The following is a 20,655-nucleotide window of genomic DNA, read 5'->3' as shown; positions in this document are numbered from 1 at the left end:
GGCTCCCAACGACCCCAGGCCGCGCCGGACGGAGATTCACGCTGGCGGCCCTCGGCAAAGGGCCCCAGGGACTCTGCGATGTCGGTCAGCGCCGCCCGCGTTGGGAGCTCCGCGAGCCACAGCTCCTCGATGTTGAAGCAGCAGGCCCAACGCTCCGGAGCTTCAAACGGTGATCCAGGAAGGCATCGTCCGCTCCGCGGTGAATCCAGCGCCACGAAGGTAGGCTGCGAAGAGGGGGGGGGGGCGAGGACGCGACTGGAAGCGACAAGGAACGGTTTCCCCCTTACCCTACCCACCTCCCCCACATAGAAAAACTAAAGAATCCCCAAAACAAACAGTTTAGACAAACTAAAATAATAAAAAAAGAGGGGGAAAAACGGACAGGCTGTAGGCAGAGGCGCCTTCAGTGCGGCGCCCCTAGTGGACAGACACCATTGTATGCAGATGCCGGGAAGTGTGGTTCAGCTCTGGCTGAACAACTTCTAATCTGGTGCGTGGACTCGATAAGAAGATATTTCGCACCAAAAAAAGGCTATTCCATACATTAAGCAACGTACTTAGTGAGGCATGTCTTTGTTGCTGAAAAAATTGCATTGTCAAATAATTCAAGTTAAGCAGTTTTGAATTTCATTACATATTAGGTTACTCTGCACTAGTTAATATATCATTCCTTTCAGGATTATAGAACTGTGTTGTCTGGCTATGTGAGAATTCCTTAATATAAACATTTACAAATGCTGAAGGCTATGATCCTGGTTTTAGCCTCCTTGATTAGCAGGAAACAACAGAGAAATGCAGTTGTGTTGTGCAGCATAGTGATACGCCCTTCGGCCCAACTAATCCAAGATGTCTATCTGAGTTAGTTGCATATGACCCATATCCCGCTAAACCTTTCTCTCTCTCTCCCTCTCCCTCTCGCCTCCCCCGCATCTCCCCCTCCCCCTCTCTCTCTCGTGTCTCTGTCTCTCTCTCTCTCTCTCTCTCTCTCTCTCTCTCGACATGTTGGGCCGAAGGACCTGTTTCCACACTGTATCACTCTATGACTATGACTAAGAAAACCCACGCGGTCACGGGGAGAACGTACAAACGTCATACAGACAGCACCCGTAGTCGGGATCAAACCCGGGGCTCTACTGCTGCGCCACCGTGCCGCCCTTGTCTAGTACTCTGATCTGATTGGAGAAACATGCAAATCAAAGCCTTTCACTGTACCTCGCTACACATGATAGGAGTAAACCTAAACTAACCAACAACTTATACAGTTGCAACATAATATCCCTGGCCTTGCCCGAAGAAGGCCAAACGAAGGCCTATGAGGAAGGTGTGTTAAGTCAATCCATTATTTCCAATCAGTGTATAGTTTTTCCACACAATTTATCATCCTAGGCTTGGTATGCATTTAATGAGAGAGAGAATGTATGGTGGATGACAAAAATGCATTCACTTAGCACAAAAAGCTGGCAGTAATCATCATGTGGAACTTTAACAATGTAGTTAATGAATAATGAAGTGTCAAAATGATCTGTTTTGCAAGAACAAAATACGACAATTGGACTGTGCATCTTGTAAAATAGAACACCCAAGTTCCCAGAGAAGTAAGTGTTGGGGAATATTAGAATTTGAAAGATTAAAGTTTCAGAGAGTTCAGGGATGTGGATCGGGTGCAGGCAGATGAGGGGGGGACCTCATTGAAACGTACAGAATAGTGAAAGGCCTGGATAGAGTGGATGCAGAGAGGATGTTTCCACTAGTGGGAGAGTCTAGGACCACAGGCCATAGCCTCAGCACAAAAGGACGTACCGTTAGGAAAGAGATGAGGAGGAATTTCTTTAGTTAGAATCTCTGAAATTCAGTGTGGCACAGCGGCACAGTGATAAATTTGCTGCCTTACTGCGCCAGAGACCCCGTTTCGATCCTGACAACTGGTGCTGTTGGTGTGGAGTTTGCATGACCTGTGTGAATTTGCTCTGGGTGCTCTGGTTTCTTGGCACATTCCAAAGCCGAACACATTTGTAGGTTAATTGGCTTCTGGAAATTGCCCTTAAGATGGAACAAGTGATCGCTGGTCGGCGCAGACTCGGTGGGCCGAGTTTCCACACTATATCTTTAAAGTAAGCTAAACTAAGTCCAAGACTATAAATTGGGGACTACAAGAATGATGGTCAAAATATCATCAGACGTTAGGATGGAAGCAAAGTCGTCATTGCCTTTTGCTACACACAGTCTGAAGAAGGGTCTCGACGTGAAACGTCACCTATTCCTTCGCTCCATAGATGCTGCCTCACCCGCTGAGTTTCTCCAGCTTTTTTGTCCACCTTCAATCTTTCCAGCATCTGCAGTTCCTTCTTAAACGCTACACACAGTCACGGTGGCGCAGCAGTAGAGTTGCCGCCTTACAGCGCCAGAGACCTGGGTTCGATCCTGACTACGGGTGCTGTCTATACGGAGTTTATATGTATTCCCTATGACTGCGTGTGTTTTCTCCGGGTGTTCTGGTTTATTGCCACATTCGAAAGACGTGCAGGTTTGTAGGTTAATTGGCCTCTATAAATCGTTACCAGTGTGTAGGATAGAACTAGTGTACGCGGTGATCGCAGGTCGGCACGATCACAGTGGGCCGAAGACCCTGTTTCTACGCTGTATCTCCAAACTAAAAATTGTACCCAGTTACAGTGAAATTCCTTTTTTTGCAAGCAATTCAGTAAAAATGGTACCATACATAAGCACAATCATACGTGAGTGAATCATTGCTGCCTTTCAGTGTTTTACAGGTGGGTTTCCCTTAATGCCATCTCAGTCTTATTCTGTTTCGCATCTTCCTTCTACACTGTTTATAAGGTGGAGGTTGATTGATTCTTGACATCAAAGATTACGGGAAGAAGGCAGGAGAATGGGTTTTAGGGGGTAAAATATATCAGCCATGATCGAATGGCAGAGCGGATTCGGTGGGCTGAATGGCCTATTTCTGCTCCCATGTTTTATGGTCTCATGTTTTGTCCCACAATTGTTCACACATTTTTGAAGATTTACATGGCTTCCTGAATTGATATATCAAATACAAATTTTAACATGAGGATTGAAATGTTGACATATTCATACATTTCCTGTGTAGAAGGAATTGCAGATGCTGGTTTAAACCTGGTATAAGATAGACACAAAATGCTGGAGTAACTCAGCGGGACGGGCAGCATCTCTGGAGAGAAGGAATGGGTGACTTTTCTTGAGACTGAGAGTCAGGGAAACCAGAGATATGGACGGCGATGTAGAGAGATATGAAACAAATGAATGAAAGATATGCAGGGCACAGGCCATTGTTAGCTGTGGACTAGGTCAGGGGAGAGGGGACATACATTTTCTCTTTGATAAAATGCAATATCCTTTATGTCCTCCTTTAACTATTAATTTCTCAGTATTAAAGTTTAACTCTTGTGACTTTGCAGCTGAATTCCGACCTTCAACCGTTTCTTGAGGAAGGTTTTGGTGATTCCGTGCCTTTTAACCTGAACTCCGCTCCCATAATATTACATCAGGAGACATCTGGTCGGGACACTTGGATTAATCAACTGAAACAGGTATGATATGGATGGTATTTACGGGCTACGTTAATAGAGTCATAGAGTCATGCAACGTGGAAACAGGTCCTTCGGCCCAACTCGCTCATGCCGACCAACATAGAAACATAGAAAATAGTAGGCCATTCGGCCCTTCGAGCCAGCACTGCCATTCAATATGATCATGGCTGATCATCCCGAATCAGTACGCCGTTCCTGCTTTCTCCCCATATCCCTTGATTCCGTTAGCCCTAAGAGCTATATCTAACTCGCTCTTGAAAACATCCAGTGAATTGGCTTCCACTGCCTTCTGTGGCAGAGAATACCACAGATTCACAACTCTGGGTGAAAAAAGTTTTTCCTCATCTCAGTTCTAAATGGTCTACCCACTATTCTCAAATTGTGACCTCTGGTTCTGGACTCCCCCAACATCGGGAACATTTTTCCTGCATCTATCCTGGCCAATCCCTTAAATTTTTTAATATGTTTCTATAAAAGCCCTTGGATGAGATGTGATAAACATGTCCCATCCTCACTAGTCTCACCTTCCTTGAAGATGCTGCTGGCCCTGCCGAGGCAGCGTGAAGTGTAGATGGAGTCAATGGAAGGGAGGTTGGTTAGTGTGATGTTTAAGAAAGAACTGCAGATGCTGGAAAAATCGAAGGTAGACAAAAATGCTGGAGAAATTCAGCGGGTGACGGGAGGCAGCATCGATGGAGCCAAGGAATAGGTGACGTTTCGGTTCGAGACCCTTCTTCAGACTGATGTGGAGTAGGGGGGGGGGGGGTGGGAAGAAGAAAGGAAGAGATGGAGACAGTGGGCTGTGGGAGAGCTGGGAAGGGGCGGGGGAAGGAGGGAGAAAGCAAGGACTACCTGAAATTGTAGAAGTCAATGTTCATATCATAGAAACATAGAAAATAGGTGCAGTAGGAGGCCATTCGGCCCTTCGAGCCAGCACTGCCATTCATTGTGATCATGGCTGATCGTCCCCTATCAATAACCCGTGCCTGCCTTCTCCCCATATCCCTTGATCCCATTAGCCCTTAGAGCTCTATCTAACTCTCTCTTAAATCCATCCCGTGACTTGGCCTCCACTGCCCTCTGTGGCAGGGAATTCCATAAATTCATAACTCTCTGGATGAAAGAGTTTTTTCTCACCTCAGTCTTAAATGGCCTCCCCTTTAATCTAAGACTGTGGCCCCTGGTTCTGGACTCGCCCAACATTGGGAACATTTTTCCTGCATCTAGTTTGTCCAGTCCTTTTATAATTTTATATGTTTCTATAAGATTCCCCCTCACCCTTCTAAACTCCATTGAATACAAGCCTAGTCTTTTCAATCTTTCCTTACCGCTGGGGTGTAAAGTACCCAAACGAAATATGAGGTGCTGCTCCTCCAATTTGCGGTGGGACTCACTCTGGCCACGGAGGCCTCGCTCCATAGATGCTGCCTCACCTGCTGAGTTTCTCCAGCATTGTTGTCTACCTTTGGTTATTGTGATGGTCTGGGCTGCGTCCACAAAGAGGGAGTGGCCCTGGGTGCGACTTATCCTTAATCGTCAGCTGTTTTGCAGTGGGGGGGAAATTCCGCTTTTTCTTTAGGCGGATGGGGGAAGGGAGGTTTGGAGGAGACAATTCCATTGTGCAGAGATAAGCCACCTGCCCTCCCCAGTACGGAGACTGCTGGCAGCTGTGCAAGCCAGCAGCCGCTCAGTTCCTTTGATTGAAGGTGATAGACAGCAGCAGTAGGGACTCGGCAGAGCTAAATATAAAGCACTGCTTTCATGAAGGAACGTTTCACGCAGCAGCATCCACGTAATTCAGAATTTCTATTTGCAACCGATGGTCAGGAGTTTTAAACAGGAACTACTTTTCTTTTGTTCTTTCATTCAAAACAGATTCAGGGTCAAATTAAATTTAAATAAACAGCAAAAACAGATTTTGTGTACAGCTAATTCAGATTACGATCATCCCAAAGCACTTCACAAGTGAGCAACCGGAAAGAAAAGATTAGAACTCTGCAATCAAAGGCTTGGTTAAGGTTTTAGACTTCAGAGATATAGCGTGGATACAGGCCCTTCGGCCCACTGAGTCCGCGCCGACCAGCAATCACCCCGTACACTAGCACTATCCTGCACACTAGAGACAGGTTACAATTTTTACCAAAACCAATTAACCTACAAACCCGTACGTCTTTGGAGTGTGGGAGAAAAGCAGGGAAAACCCACACAGGTCACGGGGAGAATGTACACAGAAGATAAGCATCCCTGGTCAGGATCGAACCCGGGTCTCTGGCGTTGTAAGGCAGTAGCTCCACCTCTGCGCAAACATGCCGCCCTCAAAATAAGGAAAGCTAGAGGATTTGTGGTGCAGCAGCTGAAGCCTCTGCTACCAATAATAAGCCAAAGGAAAGAAGGTAAGATAAGGAAAGATGGTAGTCTTGCCTTCATCGGGTGAGGCATTGGGAATAAGAAACCAATACAGAATAGGAAGAGAATTCGGGAGTCATGGTGCAGCTTTGTGAAAATTTGGTTGGACCTCATTGGAGTATTGCGTTCAGTTTTGGGCCCCATGTTATAGGAGAGATGTTATCGAGCTGGAAATGGTACAGAGACGATTCACGGTCCTGATCTAGAGGGAGAGGTTGAACAGGCCTGATTGGACTTTACTCCTTGGACCACAGGAGGTTGAGGGGTGATCTTATAGAGGTGTATAAAATCATGAGAGGAATATATTGGGTAGACGCACAGAGTCTCTTGCCCAGAGTAGGGGAATCGAGAACTAGAGGACATAGGTCTAAGGTGAGAGGGGGAAAGATTAAATAGGAACCCGAGGGGCAACTTTTTTTACGCAAATGGTGGTGGGCATATGGAACAACCTGCCAGAGGAGGTGGTTGAGCATGTTCTATCATGACGTTTAAGAAACGTTTAGACAGGTACATGGATAGGACAGGTTTAGAGGGATATGGGCCAAACACAGGCAGGAGGGACTAGTGCAGATGGGACATGATGGTCGGTGTGGGCAAGTTGGGCCAAAGGGCCTGTTTCCACACAGTATGACTCCATGACTCAGACCTGATTAAAACGGCGATGGAGACAGCCTGCCGGCCAGGCAACATCTGTGTTGAGAGAGGCACCAATCTTAATTTAAAGAGCTTTCATCACAGCCGCAGTTTAAATTAAAGTGCCACGACCTGACACGCAGGTTCTTTCTCTCCTCGCTGGCATCGCATAAGTTCATGAGTTCTAGGAGCAGAGTTACGCCATTCGGTCCCTCAAGTCTACTCCGCCATCCAATCATGCCTGATCTATTTTTCCCTCTCAACCCCATTCTCCTGCTTTCTCCCCATAATCCCTGACACCCGTACTAATCAAGGATATGTCACTCACCGCCTGACGGCCTCCACAGCCTTCTGTGGCAATGAATTACACAGATTCATCATCCCCCTCATCTTTCTAAAGATACGTCCTTTAGAGGTTCTGGCCTCTGGTCTTAGACTCTCCCATTAGTGGAAACATTCTCTCCACATTCACTCTATCCAGACCTTGATCTCAGTGTTTGCAGAGGCAACTGAACCACACTACCACGAACTAGAAAGTAGTCCTGACCTACCAGCTACCTTATTGAAAACCAGAATTTACTGGACTTTATCTAAACTCCCTTTATCCGATATCTGTACACTGTGGATGGCTTGATTATAGTCACAGAGCCGGACAGCGTGGAAACAGGCCCATCGGCCCAACTTGCCCACACAGACCAACATGTCCTAGCTACACTAGTCCCACCAGCCTGCATTTGGCCCATATTTCTCTAAACCTGTCCTATCCATGTCGTGTCTAAATGTTTCTTAAATGTTGCAACAGTCCCAGCCTCAACTACCTCCTCCGGCAGCTCGTTCCACACACCCACTGTGAGAAAAAAGTTACCCGCTGCGATAGTATATATAGTCAAAGTCAAAGTTAAATGTATTCATCACATGCGTCCGAAGGTGCAGTGAAATGAATTTGCCAGCAGCGATACACTTACAAAAAGAACACACAATACACAATGGAATTTAACACTAACATCCACCACAGCATTCTTCACTGTGGTGGAAGGCAACAAAGTTCAGTCAGTCCTCCTCCTTTGTTCACCCGTAGTCGGGGCCATAAACCCTCCGTAATCGCCGTTACGGACGGCCCAATGTACAGGCCCGCTTGTTGGGATGATCAAACCTCCGACGTCGGGACGGTCGATCACACTCTTTTTGCTGACTGGATAGCACGCAACAAAAAAAAAGGTTTTCACTGTACCCCAGTACGCAAAACTTCTGTCACCCATTCTTTCTCTCCAGAGATGCTGCCTGTCCCGCTGAGTTACTCCGGCCTTTTGTGTCTACCTTCGGTATAAACCAGCAACTGTAGTTCCTTCCTGAAATAAAGTTTCTGGTTGCCCTCCCCTGCGTGACCATTTTGGCAGCTGTGTCCATGGGAAGATAGCTTTCGATACAAAATAATGTGAGTTGAACAAAGTAAATCTGGTCATGAATCAATCATTTAAAAACTCAGCTACAGCTCTGAGGTTTAAGTTTTGGCTGCAGAATACCTGGAGGAATTCATTCCAAATAAATGAGGTTGAGTTTAGTTTATTGTCAGCCTTGTTGAATGTCGTTGGTTCTGGGGAGACCTACAGTATATAAAGGGTAGACAGTCAGAACCTTTGTCCCAGGGTGGAAATGTCACCCTGCGAGAAAACTAGCTTTTTGTTTGGTTCAGTTTATTGTCACGCGTACCGAGGTACAGTGGAAAGCTTTTGTTGCGTGCTAACCAGTCAGCGGAAAGACAATACATGATTACAACCGAGCCCTCCACAGATACATGATAAAGGGAATAACGTGAATAACGTTCAGTGCAAGATAAAGTCCAGTAATGTCCGATCAAAGATGGCCCGAGGGTCTCCAGTGGGGTAGATAGTAGCTCAGGACTGCTCTCTAGTTGTTGGTGGGAAGAAACTGTCCTTGAATCTGGAGGTGTGCATTTTCATACTTATCTGCTGAAGGGCCTGTTTCCAAACTGTATCTCTAAACTTCAACTAAACTAAAACTAGACGACAGGCCTTTTGTAAAGCAGAAGGTTTTTATGAGCTTTTAACAGTTTAGTTTATAGTCACCTGTACTGAGGTACAGTGGAAAGGTTTTATTGCATGCTAACCATATAACAGATACCAATTAAGTAAAATTACTTCTTTAAATAAATTGCAGTTGAGTCATTAATGTCAGTTATTTACTGCTTATTATTGTTTATTTTTATAGACCAAAACAAATGGGAAACAACCTGATTATGCTAAGGTATGTCCATTAATCTTTTAATATATAATTTAAGTATGTTAAGATATTAGACAAATAAGATTAGTTGGGCTGATGAACTGATTTAGTTTTGCAAACTGAGACTTAAGTGTGCATGATGTTAAAAGGTCAAATACTGGTGTCTCTTGCATATAGATAGTGGGCTGCTTCTGTGTGCAGGCCCATCTCCGATTTTCCAGCACCTCTTTTAATCCGGACAAAATTACAAAAACGCATTTGCGGACCGGTATCGTGGACCGTTCCGGTACCGTTGGACTACTCTCAAAGGCCGTGACCTCTGTTGGACCGGCAAAACGGAAAATCTAGAAAGGCATCATTACCAAGGATGCCGGAAAATCAGTGATGGACCCATATTACGTACATTGGATTTGCATATGGTAATAATGGTACAGATCTGTGTGGTAAAAAAAGGAATTTCACTGTACCTTGGTACACGTGATAATAAAGGAACCATTGAAAATTGAAATAATGGGGGAGGTGGCACGGTGGCGCAGCGGTAGAGTTGCTGCCTTAAGGGCCTGTCCCACTTGGCCGTCATTTGCGCCTCATTTACGCGTCATATGTAAAATAGGTTTGCGCGTTGTGACGCACGGGTAGCGTGTGGGTAGCGCGGGAATGGCGCATGGAGAGGCGTGGAGGAGTGTGCAGTTGCGCGCGGTATCGCGCGGCGCTCCAGGATTTCGTGCTGTACGAAATCCTCGCACGCCACCTGCGTGACGTATCGCATACGCACGCTGACCCATTGGCGTCGCACACTGGCGTCCCGACGTCTCACGTGTATCGCGTGGTGATGCATGGTTACGTCACCGTGCGTAACAATGCTTCGCCACGCGCCGCAGGATATTCTAATGACATCACGCACACCAGACGGCATGATGACGCGTGATTTGCGCGTGACGTTGCGTCGACCTATTTTACATATGACACGTAAATGAGGCGCAAATGACGGCCAAGTGGGACAGGCCCTTTCCAGCGCTGACAGCACCAGAGACCCGGGTTCGATCCTAACTACAGGTGCTGTCTGTACAGAGTTTGTACCTTTTCCCCATGACCTACATGGGTTTTTTTCCGGGTGTTCCGATTTCCTCCCACACTCCAAAGACTGACAGGTTTACAGGATGATTGGCTGTGATAAAATTGTAAGTTGTCCCCAATGTGTAGGATAGTGCTCTTGTACGGGGCGATCGCTGGTCAGCGCGGACTCGGTGGGCCGAAGGGCCTGTTTCCAGGGCTGTATCTCTAAAGTCTAAAGTCTAAAAGGAAAATGTAGTTTTTACTTTGCAGAATATGGCAGTTCAGCTGGAGAAAAAGACAGACTGTTTCCGAGTCCATTAATTGAGAAACACGTTGATGGTGGCACAGTGGCGCCACAGTCTGGCAGAGTCGCTGGTCGGCGAGGACTCAGTGGGCTAAAGGGCCTGTTTCCACGATGAATCTCTAAACTAAACCAATCAGAGTGTGGATAAGCATCGCGGCGGGTATAGAAAGGCAGCGATAAATGCTTGGCACAGTGGTCGGGCAAGGGAGATGCTCTGAATGGTGCCTGTGCCCACCACCAGTGCTCCAACTTCATAAGTTCATAAGTTAGAGGAGCAGAATTATGCCATTCAGCCCATTTTCTACTCAGTTTCAGTTCAGTTTATTGTCACGTGTACCGAGATACTAACCAGTCAGCGGAAAGACAATCGAGCCATTTTACAGTGTACAGATACATGGTAAGGGAATAACGTTTAATGCAAGATAAAGCCAGTAAAGTCTGATCAAAGAGGTTTTGAGGCTCTCCAATGAGGTAGGTAGTAGTTCAGGACTGCTCGCTAGTTGTTGTAGGATGAACCAGTTGCCTGATAGCACAGCATTACATTTAACCAATTTAGTCCAATCTGCTTCACACATTGCCCCTCTGTTTGAACATTAAAGACTTGTCCCACCACGGTCATTCCTTCATCTCCCCGCTCCCGTCCGTCACAAGGTACAGAAGCTTGAAAGCGCACACCACCAGACTCAGGAACAGCTTCTTCCCCGCTGTTATCAGGCTTCTGAACGGTCCATCCATAAGCTTGTGTACTGTCCGATTCACCTCTACCCCATTGTGGACATTGGACTTTGTCTTTGGAACTGATGCGCTACAATGCTGAGAACTATATTCTGCACTCTGTATCTTCCCCTTTTGCTCTATTGTACTTGAGTTTTAACTGTTTGTATTTACGTATGGTATATCTGATCTATTGGGACAGCATGCAAAACAAAGCTTTACACTGTACTTCGATACACGTGACAATAATAATAAAACTAAACATAAACCAAATCCTACACCTAAATATTGGAAGTTTTCCTTTTAGGGATGTAGCAAGGAAACAGGCCCTTCGGCCCACCGAGTCCGCGCTGACCACCGATCCCCGCACACTAACGCTATCCTACATACATTAAGGACAATTTACAATTCTACCACGCCAATTAACCTACAAACCTGTACGTCTTTGGATGATTCACTTGTCTGGATGCATGACTGAAGACTCAACTAACTTTCCAGTCAGTACTTTAAAGATGTGAACTTGATCTGAACCGTGCCACAGATTACACAACGTACAGCATTTCTCACGCCATCAGATGAGAGTTGGCCGCAATGTGTTTTTGTGTATTGCAAGAAGGAACATTGACTTTTACTGTCATAACACTAATCCGTTAAAGACCCCATTCGTGTTCAGAGTGGCAATTGCCTGTGAATATCTGACCAAATTTTTTCTATGAACAAAAAAATGGAAACAGATCATGGAGAAACAAGAGTTGCAGTAACACAGTGGGTCAGGCGGCATCTCTGGGGAAAAGGATGGGTGACTGAAGAAGGGTTCCGACCCGAAACTTGACCGATTGTTTTTTCTCCATAGATGCTGCCCGACTCGCTGAGTTACTCCAGCGCTTTGTGTCCATAGAGCCATAGTGTCTGAGTCATACAGCATGGAAGCATGCCCTTCGGCCCAACATGCCCACATCAGCCAAATGTTCCAGCTACACTAGTCCCACCTACCTGCGTTTGGCCCATATCCCTCTAAATCTGTCCTTTCTATGTACTATGTAGGGGAGGTAGTTTCTGCCTTACTGCGCCAGAGACCCAGATTTCGATCCAGACTACGGATTTCTCATGTTTAGATTAATTTAGTTTAGTTTTAAGATACCACGTGGAAACAGGCCCTTTGGCCCACCAATTCCGCACCGACCAGCGATCACCCCACCCCATGCACTGGCTCTAGCCTACACACACAGGGGACAATTCACAGTTATTACTGAAGCCTATTAACCTACAAACCTGCACGCCTTTGGAGTGTGGGAGGAATCTGGAGCAAAACCCACGCTGGTCACAGAGAGAACGTACAAACTCGCTACAAGCAGCACCCGTAGTCTGGGTGGAACCCGGGTCTCTGGCGCAGTAAGGCAGAAACTCTACCTCCACCGTGTCATCAATTATCCATCATAACCTTGCTGCATAAAGGGTGTCCTACCACATCACTAGTAGTACTTCATCTGGAACCCCACTGTGTCACAACACAGTAAACTAGATGGGCTACTGTTAAAGCCCAATATATTTTCATCATCACTTCCTCCGACATGCAGTCTATTGTTTTAGCTGTAAAGATCAACATTCAATTAGTTTTATTGATTGCTGATTTCTATTGGTTGGGTATGCTGAACCACAAGTCTTGGAGGACATGTTCAGTCCACTATGACTTTATGGATTTCTTTTAACTTTATTGCTATTTAAGTTAGGTTGCTGTATTCAATTCAATCTGCATTCGATTAGGAATGTTAGTGCTGTCAACAATGGTCCCTGGCCCATTCCAACGACCATTATTCTCTCGTCTCATCTCCATACTCATTTTTAATCAGTTCATTTCAGTTCAGTTTTAGTTTATTGTCATGTGTACCAATGTAGAACATAGAAAATAGGTGCAGGAGTAGGCCATTCGGCCCTTCGAGCCTGTACCGCCATTCAATATGATCATGGCTGATCATCCAACTCAGTATCCTGTACCTGCCTTCTCTCCATACCCCCTGATCCCTTTAGCCACAAGGGCCACATCTAACTCTCTCTTAACTATAGCCAATGAACTGGCCTCAACTACCTTCTGTGGCAGAGAGTTCCAGAGATTCACCACTCTCTGTGTGAAAAATATTTTTCTCCTGTACATCTTTGGAGTGTGGGAGGAAACTGGATGTACAGTGAAAAGCCTTTGTTGCGTGCTAACCAGTCAGCGGGAAGATAATACATGATTACAATCGAGCCATTTACAGTGTACAGATACAAATTCTCACAGCAATCCTTCAGTACTTGGTTTGGTTTATGATTATTGTCATGTGTACTGAGGTACTATGAACAGCTTTATTTTGCATGCTATCCACTCACCTCAGATGTACCATACATTGGATACAATCAGTTCAAACTCGTACGATAGAGCAAAGCAAACGATAGTTTACGTTAGAGATACAGGACGGACTCAGTCCCTTCGCCGACAGTGTCCACGCCGACCAGCGATCACCCCGTACACTAACGCTATCCTACACACCAGGGACAATTTACAGTATTACAGAAGCCAATTAACCTACAAACTTGTCCGTCTTTATAGTGTGGAAAGAAACCAGAGCACCAGGAGAAAACCCACGCGGTCACAGGGAGAATTTACAAATTCCGTACAGACAGCGCCCATAATCAGGATCGAAGCCTGGTCTTAGGCGCTGTGAGGCATCAACTCTACCGCTGCACCACCATATGCTGCCCAGAGTGCAGGATATAGTTCTCAGCATTATAGTGCACCCATTCTTCAGGCAAAGTCCAATGTCCTCAATGGGGTAGAGGTGAATTGGACAGTACCCTAGCTGATGGAAGTATCAGGTTTAACATGGCATCTGGTTTACTATAGCCATCTACAACTAGCTCGGAGCATTTTTCACTCTGAGCATTTTTTGTCTATCTTCAATACTCAATACTCTGACTGATGAAGGCCAGTGTGCAAAGAGCTTTTTTTAACCACCCATCTACCTGCGACTCCTTTCAAGGAACTGCGCACCTGAGGGGAGAAAATCAAAAGAGGGGAGAAAATCTTTCTGGACTTTGACACCTGCATCCAGAACAGCCCCCCCCCCCCCTTACTGCCTCGCCGGTGCTGACCGGGCCGGTCTGGCTTTCGTGTGGTGTGGGAGGAATTCCAAACCTGCACCGTCTCGACATCTTCTGTGGCAAAAATCCAAGATGGCAGCACACGTCTCCTCCTGTCTCTAACTGTGTCTGTTTGTTTTACAAATATGATTTCAAGGAATGTTCAACCTAACCAAGTCCCTGGCTCTGCTGAGTCTGCTGTTAATTTTAATACCCCTGCTGAATTTGAATCTGACTGTGACTCTATTTATATGTTCTCTGTTGTTTTTAAAAAAAATTATTGTCTGTAACTGTGGAACTGTGCTGCTGCCTGTCTTGGCCAGGACTCTCTTGTAAAAGAGATTATTAATCTCAATGAGACTTATCCTGGTTAAATAAAGGTTAAATAAAAAAATAAACCTGCGCTCCTAGATCCCTCTGCTCTACAACACTAATCAGAGCCCAACCATTCACTGTGCAGGTCCTGTCCATGTTAGACTTCCCAAACTGCAACAGCTCACATTTCTCTGTATTCCATCAACCATCCCTCAGCCCACCTGGCCAATCAATGAATATCCTGCTGCAATTTTTGACTACCATCTTCACTTTTTATAAAACCACCCATTTTTGTACCATTTGCTTTTAAGAGGGTCTTGCGTGTTATTCTGCACATTTTTTTGAAGGTTAATAAATTAATACTCTGGAACTTTTCTAAACAATTCTGTGGTATAGTTGTTTCTAAATATCTTCATGGTGGTACAAGGATTTTAACAAAAGCATAAAAAAACAAAAAACAAAGTGCTGGAGTAACTCAGCGGGTCAGGCAGCATCTCTGGAGAACATGGATAGGTGACGTTATTAAAATTAACTTTACTCATTTAATTGTGCCAAATAAACTAAACTGCCTATTTAGAATAATGTAATCAGTCATGTTTTCTAAGCCCTAATATTATTTAGGATCTGTTTCTTGCAATTGTTTTATGTAATATTCGTCTGAATTATTTCTTGATCTAGTTTGGGGTGGCACGGTGGCGCAGCGGTAGAGCTGCTGCCTTACAGTTCCAGAGACCCGGGTTCGATCCTGACCACGGGTGCTGTCCGTACAGTTTGTACATTCTCCCTGTGACCGTGTGGGTTTTCTCCACGTGCTCCAGTTTCCTCCCGCACTGCGAAGTCGTGCAGGTGTATAGACAAATTGGCTTCGGTAAATTGTCCCCGGTGTGCTGGATAGAACTAGTGTGCGGGGTGATCGTTTGTCGGCGCGGACTCCGTGGGCCTGTTTTCACACTGTATCTCTAAACTAAACTAAATTCAACTTTTTTAATAAAGGTTTTTGTAAATTAACTTTTAGGTTTTCCAGCATAGTCATGCTGCCTTGGTGCACATGAATCTTATAGAAGGGCATAAGGATTCATAGCAAAAGGATTTGAGTATAGGAGCAGGGAGGTTCTACTGCAGTTGTACAGGGTCTTGGTGAGACCACACCTGGAGTATTGCGTACAGTTTTGGTCTCCAAATCTGAGGAAGGACATTATTGCCATAGAGGGAGTGCAGAGAAGGTTCACCAGACTGATTCCTGGGATGTCAGGACTGTCTTATGAAGAAAGACTGGATAGACTTGGTTTATACTCTCTAGAATTTAGGAGATTGAGAGGGGATCTTATAGAAACTTACAAAATTCTTAAGGGGTTGGACAGGCTAGATGCAGGAAGATTGCTCCCGATGTTGGGGAAGTCCAGGACAAGGGGTCACAGCTTAAGGATAAGGGGGAAATCCTTTAAAACCGAGATGTGAAGAACTTTTTTCACACAGCGAGTGGTGAATCTCTGGAACTCCCTGCCACAGAGGGTAGTCGAGGCCAGTTCATTGGCTATATTTAAGAGGGAGTTAGATGTGGCCCTGGTGGCTAAGGGGATCAGAGGGTATGGAGAGAAGGCAGGTACGGGATACTGAGTTGGATGATCAGCCATGATCATATTGAATGGCGGTGCAGGCTCGAAGGGCCGAATGGCCTACTCCTGCACCTAATTTCTATGTTTCTATGTTTCTATAAGATGATGGGAGGAATAAACAGGGTGAAAGCATATTCTTTTACCCAGAGTAGGGGACCTTACAGGTTAGGTCGGGGGTAGTTCCTCCCCCGCCACGGGTACCATGTAATCCCGTGCTACCTGCTCCATGGTCAGATAGTCAGCGACTAAACTGTCTTCCCTACCGTGTTTGCCAGATGAGGAGGGGGCTGTGGACCCCCAGCAGGACAAAACAAGACCTGTCAAAGGGCGGATGATCTAGCGAGCCAACGGCCATCCACACTTCAGTAGAAGTTGTGATCACTGTCGTACATAGCATTGTATGGAATGACGATGAAGCACACACACACCAAAATCCTATACTTCCAGCGGCGGAAGTCCGCAGGAACTGGAGGACAGAGATGTGTGGTGCGTCCGTCACCGTTCCCGTTGGAAACCAGCGCCACTGCGTCACTAATGTTTTCATCGATGATGAATGAATGAATGAATGGGAATCAAGAACCGGAGGATATAGGTTCATGTAAGAGGGGAAAGATTTAATAGGAACCTGAGGGGCAACTTTTTCAGACAGAGGGTGGTGGGTATTTGGGGAGGTAGTTGAGGCAGCTTCTATAACAACATTTTAAAGTCATTTGGACAGGCACATGGATAGGAAAGGTTTAGAGGAAACTGAGCCAAACACGGGCCGGTGGGACTGTAGACAGAACCTTTTTCACACAGAGAGTGGTGAATCTCTGGAATTCTCTGACACAGAAGGTAGTTGAGGCCAGTTCATTGGCTATATTTAAGAGGGAGTTAGATGTGGCCCTTGTGGCTAAAGGTATCAGGGGGTATGGAGAGAAGGCAGGTACAGGATACTGAGTTGGATGATCAGTCATGATCATATTGAATGGTGGTGCAGGCTCGAAGGGCTGAATGGCCTACTCCTGCACCTATTTTCTATGTTTCTATGTCTTGGACAGCATGGATGCTGGGCCGAAAGGCCTGTTCCCATGCCGTATGACTATGACTATAACACTTGAAGTTCCTTTGTATGAACGTGAACAATTTTGTTTTTAGTTTAGAGATACAGCGCGGAAACAACCCCTGCGGCCCACTGAGTCTGCACCGACCAGCGATCCCCGCGCACTAACACTATCCTACACACACTAGTGACAATTTACAGTTTTACCAAAGCCAATTGACATACAAACCTGTACGTCTTTGGAGTGTGGGAGGAAACCGGAGCTCCCGGAACAGTCCCACGCAGGTCTCCGGAGAAAGTACAAATTCTGTACAGACAGCACCTGTAGTCAGGATGGAAACCGGGTCTCTGGCGCTGTGAAGCAGCAACTCCACCGCTGCACCATCCTGAACTGTTCTGTTCTGGACAGTTTACCTCTACCTTTGGGAGAACTGGGGATGGGGACTGGACATTGTGCCTTCCCCCACAGTGGTAACCATTGTGGGGGGATGATTCTTGTGTGTAAGTGATTATTTTAGTTTGTGTCCAAGATGGCTGTCGGAAGGGAGAGTGGACGCTGGCGCGGTTTAGCTGCCGATGCTCTCTCTTCACATTGTGTTTTTGATTTTCTTTTGTCTTTGGATCGAATTCTGTCTTTAATTTGTGTATTGGTGATGTCTTTATTATTTATTTTACTCCGATTATATGTTTTTTACTCTTGTTAAATTCTGTAAGGTGTCCTTGAGACTTTTGAAAGGCGCCCATAAATAAAATGTATTATTATTATTATCACATTAAATTTACCAACAGCAACGTACCTTAAAGTTCCTCACAATACACCATCGGTAACTTTGACAATTGTTTGCAAAAGCTTGATTTCTCACATGAATACTTTAAAAACCTATCGCTTGAAGTGCTTAATGCGTTTATCTTTCTTAATAGTTACATAAATAGGAATTTACGGTTGTGTAATTGGAAAGAAACCAAGTGGTATTCTTTCATGTACGATAGATTTCACACAAAGTGCGGTGGGTAAATGGAATCCGTTGCCGGAGAAGATATTTGAGGCACGGATGTCTAAGAAACTGTTAGACAGGTACATGGATAAGAGAGGTTTAGAGGGATATGGGCCAAACGCAGGCAGGTTGGACTAGTGTAGCTGGGACATTGTTGGCCGGTGTGGGCAAGTTGGGCCTGTTTCCACACTGTGTCACTTCTATGAATCTATGACTCTATTGAGCGTACACTTTCCCTGACAATTGTATTTTTCTACTTTCTGCAGCTGCGTCAAATAATCAAGGCTGGCAAAGGTGTGAGTTCATCTTTTGAACTGTGCCGTCACCATGGAAACCAGGCGCTGGAGGCCCTGAGAAGCTTTCCCACTTCTGAAGCGAGATCAACTTTGGAAAACATCATTTACGCAGTCCACAAATTTTAAACCGTGAATCCTAGTGGAAAAATCAAACTATCGCAAACCCGCGTCAGCGGAAGCGGCCACCTTCCTTCGTTGGGAAAAAAAAATCAAGGTTTAGTTAGTACTTAGTTTTAGTTTAGTTTATTGTCACCGAGGCACAGTGAACCAAAGTGCAGTGAAAAGCTTTTGTTGCGTGCTAACCAGTCAGCGGAAAGACAATACACAATTACAATCGAGCCATTCACAGTGTACAGATACATGATAAAGGGAATAATGTGAATAACGTTTACTGCAAGATAATGCCAGTACAGTCCGATCAAAGATAGCCCGATAGTAGTTCAGGACCGCTCTCTAATTGTGGTGGGATGATTCTGTTGCCTGATAACAGCTGGGAAGAAACTGTCCCTGAATCGGGAGGTGTGCGTTCTCACGCTTCGATATCTTTTGATTGAGAACGGAGGAAAGATTCATTCTTTTAATCACAGTGAGTTAGTGTGGGCTTCCCCTTCTCTCTCATATCCTCCTGCGAGAGCGGGAGAGAGAGAGAGAGAAAGAGAGAATTTTTTTTTTTTTGACAGAAATTTTGCAGAAAGGTCAAACCATTTTCCCTTGTCATGCCAGAAGCACACTGGAGGCTGCAAGGGAAGAAATAATTAATGAGTTTTTGCTGCTGTGACCTCAGTAAATGGACAGGAAATCAGGCCGTATTGATTGGAGCCGACCTAGGTTGGCGCCACTGTGGTGGCCTGTGGTTTTTTCCACACTACACTTGGAGGACAGGGGGGGGGGAATGAAGACTGTGGGTGTTACAAGGAACACTTCTCAACACGCCTGATAGACCTGCCACGTCAGGGCACCCTCCAATCTATCAGCCCTCGGGCAATTATTAGGTTAAAGACTTCACCCAAGGTCGTGCAAATAATTCCTATTTGTGAAGTGTTAGGGGGGATTTTTTTTTTAAATTTCGATTTAAAACCGTCCTTAGAAAGTTGCTTGAGTGGGGAAAGAAAGATGTTCATTTGATTACATCAATCCAAAGATGTACAGGTTTGTAAGTTAATTGGCTTGGTATAAATTGTAAATGGTCCGTAGTGTGTGTAGGATAGTGTTCGTGTGCGGAGATCGCTGGTCGGTGCACACTCGGTGGGCCGCAGGGCCTGGATCTCTAAACTAAACTAATTTAAACCGGTCCGTGGACACTTGTACGGAATATCACTTTATGCACACTTTTACAATCAAGAATTGATTAATTTTTTCACCAGCTTTTTTTGTTGCAGCTGATGTGTTATGTAGGGTTTCCCTATTTATTGGGAAGGACTTTCAGACAGATATTACACTTAAAACGGCAACAGTAAATCAATAATTGGTTTGTGGCAAAAAGAAATTTAGCGAAAATGCATCATTTGTTGAAGTGTCCATTTTATATGCTTCAAAAGTTGCCTTTCTCTAACTTCGACTGTTCATGGCTTTAGCCAGAAGGTAAAAAAAGAATGATTTTGTAATAAAAAAACTTTTAAAAATGTAAAATGTATCGTCCCGGAAGAGTTACTTTCATTCCTTTGACATTTCACGTGTTCTTGCTGAGATGAAAATAAGTTTCTTTTTAACCTTAGGACTTGGGAAAGTCTCGGAGCGGTGAAGCAGAAATGACAGTGGCGCAATATGGGATATCAAGTCTGTAAGCTGACACTGTCTCTGTTTTGTTCATAGAGATGATTTTTGTGGTTTGCATCTATGCAACTTGAGAGGCACGTTGACAAGAAGGCTGCGTTTACATAAATGGTCTGTATTGGGACTAAACTACTTTTTTTCCTTCTGTGGTGTAATTACAGCCCAGTTTTAATCTGAAGACAGCTAGCAGAGCAGGCAGATTTTATTACAAGGTTCACTCAAATAATTAGTGTGTTTACATTCTCCGGATTCCTCACAGAAAAAGCATTGCATCACGTTATTGTGCTCCCTTTGTTTTTTTTAATCTTTTTAATCCTCTTTTCCTGTGCAGATTTCAGAACCCACTTAAGAAAAATAATTATCCACAAGAAATAATGTCAGTGCAGTAATTGTTGTGTTCTCCAAGTACTATCAGGTAGTATCGCAACGTTTAAGAAACATTTAGACAGGTACGTGGATAGCATAGGTTTAGACGAGGGGTGTGGAAGATGGACACAAAAATGCTGGAGTAACTCAGCGGGTCCGGCAGAATCTTTGGACAAAAGGAATAGGGTCGAGACCCTCCAGATTGAGAA

At 45.1% G+C, this 20,655-nt stretch overlaps 1 protein-coding gene across 2 annotated transcripts in view; it reads left to right on the top strand.

The window, feature by feature from the left end:
- Positions 1 to 19,936, top strand: part of pdss2 (decaprenyl diphosphate synthase subunit 2) — a 165,898-nt gene extending 145,962 nt beyond the window's left edge. For both annotated transcript variants that reach the window (XM_033021952.1, XM_033021953.1), the window contains exons 7-9: positions 3,441 to 3,572; positions 8,841 to 8,876; positions 18,278 to 19,936. In XM_033021952.1, the coding sequence (XP_032877843.1) occupies positions 3,441 to 3,572; positions 8,841 to 8,876; positions 18,278 to 18,433 (324 nt within the window). In that variant the 3' untranslated portion in view covers positions 18,434 to 19,936. The remainder of the gene's footprint in view (positions 1 to 3,440; positions 3,573 to 8,840; positions 8,877 to 18,277) is intronic.
- The last annotated feature ends 719 nt before the right edge of the window (positions 19,937 to 20,655 follow it).

Source organism: Amblyraja radiata, chromosome 5 (genome assembly GCF_010909765.2).
Source record: "Amblyraja radiata isolate CabotCenter1 chromosome 5, sAmbRad1.1.pri, whole genome shotgun sequence".
Classification (NCBI taxonomy): domain Eukaryota; kingdom Metazoa; phylum Chordata; class Chondrichthyes; order Rajiformes; family Rajidae; genus Amblyraja; species Amblyraja radiata.
The sequence above is the reverse complement of the archived record's forward strand: the minus strand, read 5'-3'. Positions and strand labels throughout refer to the sequence as shown.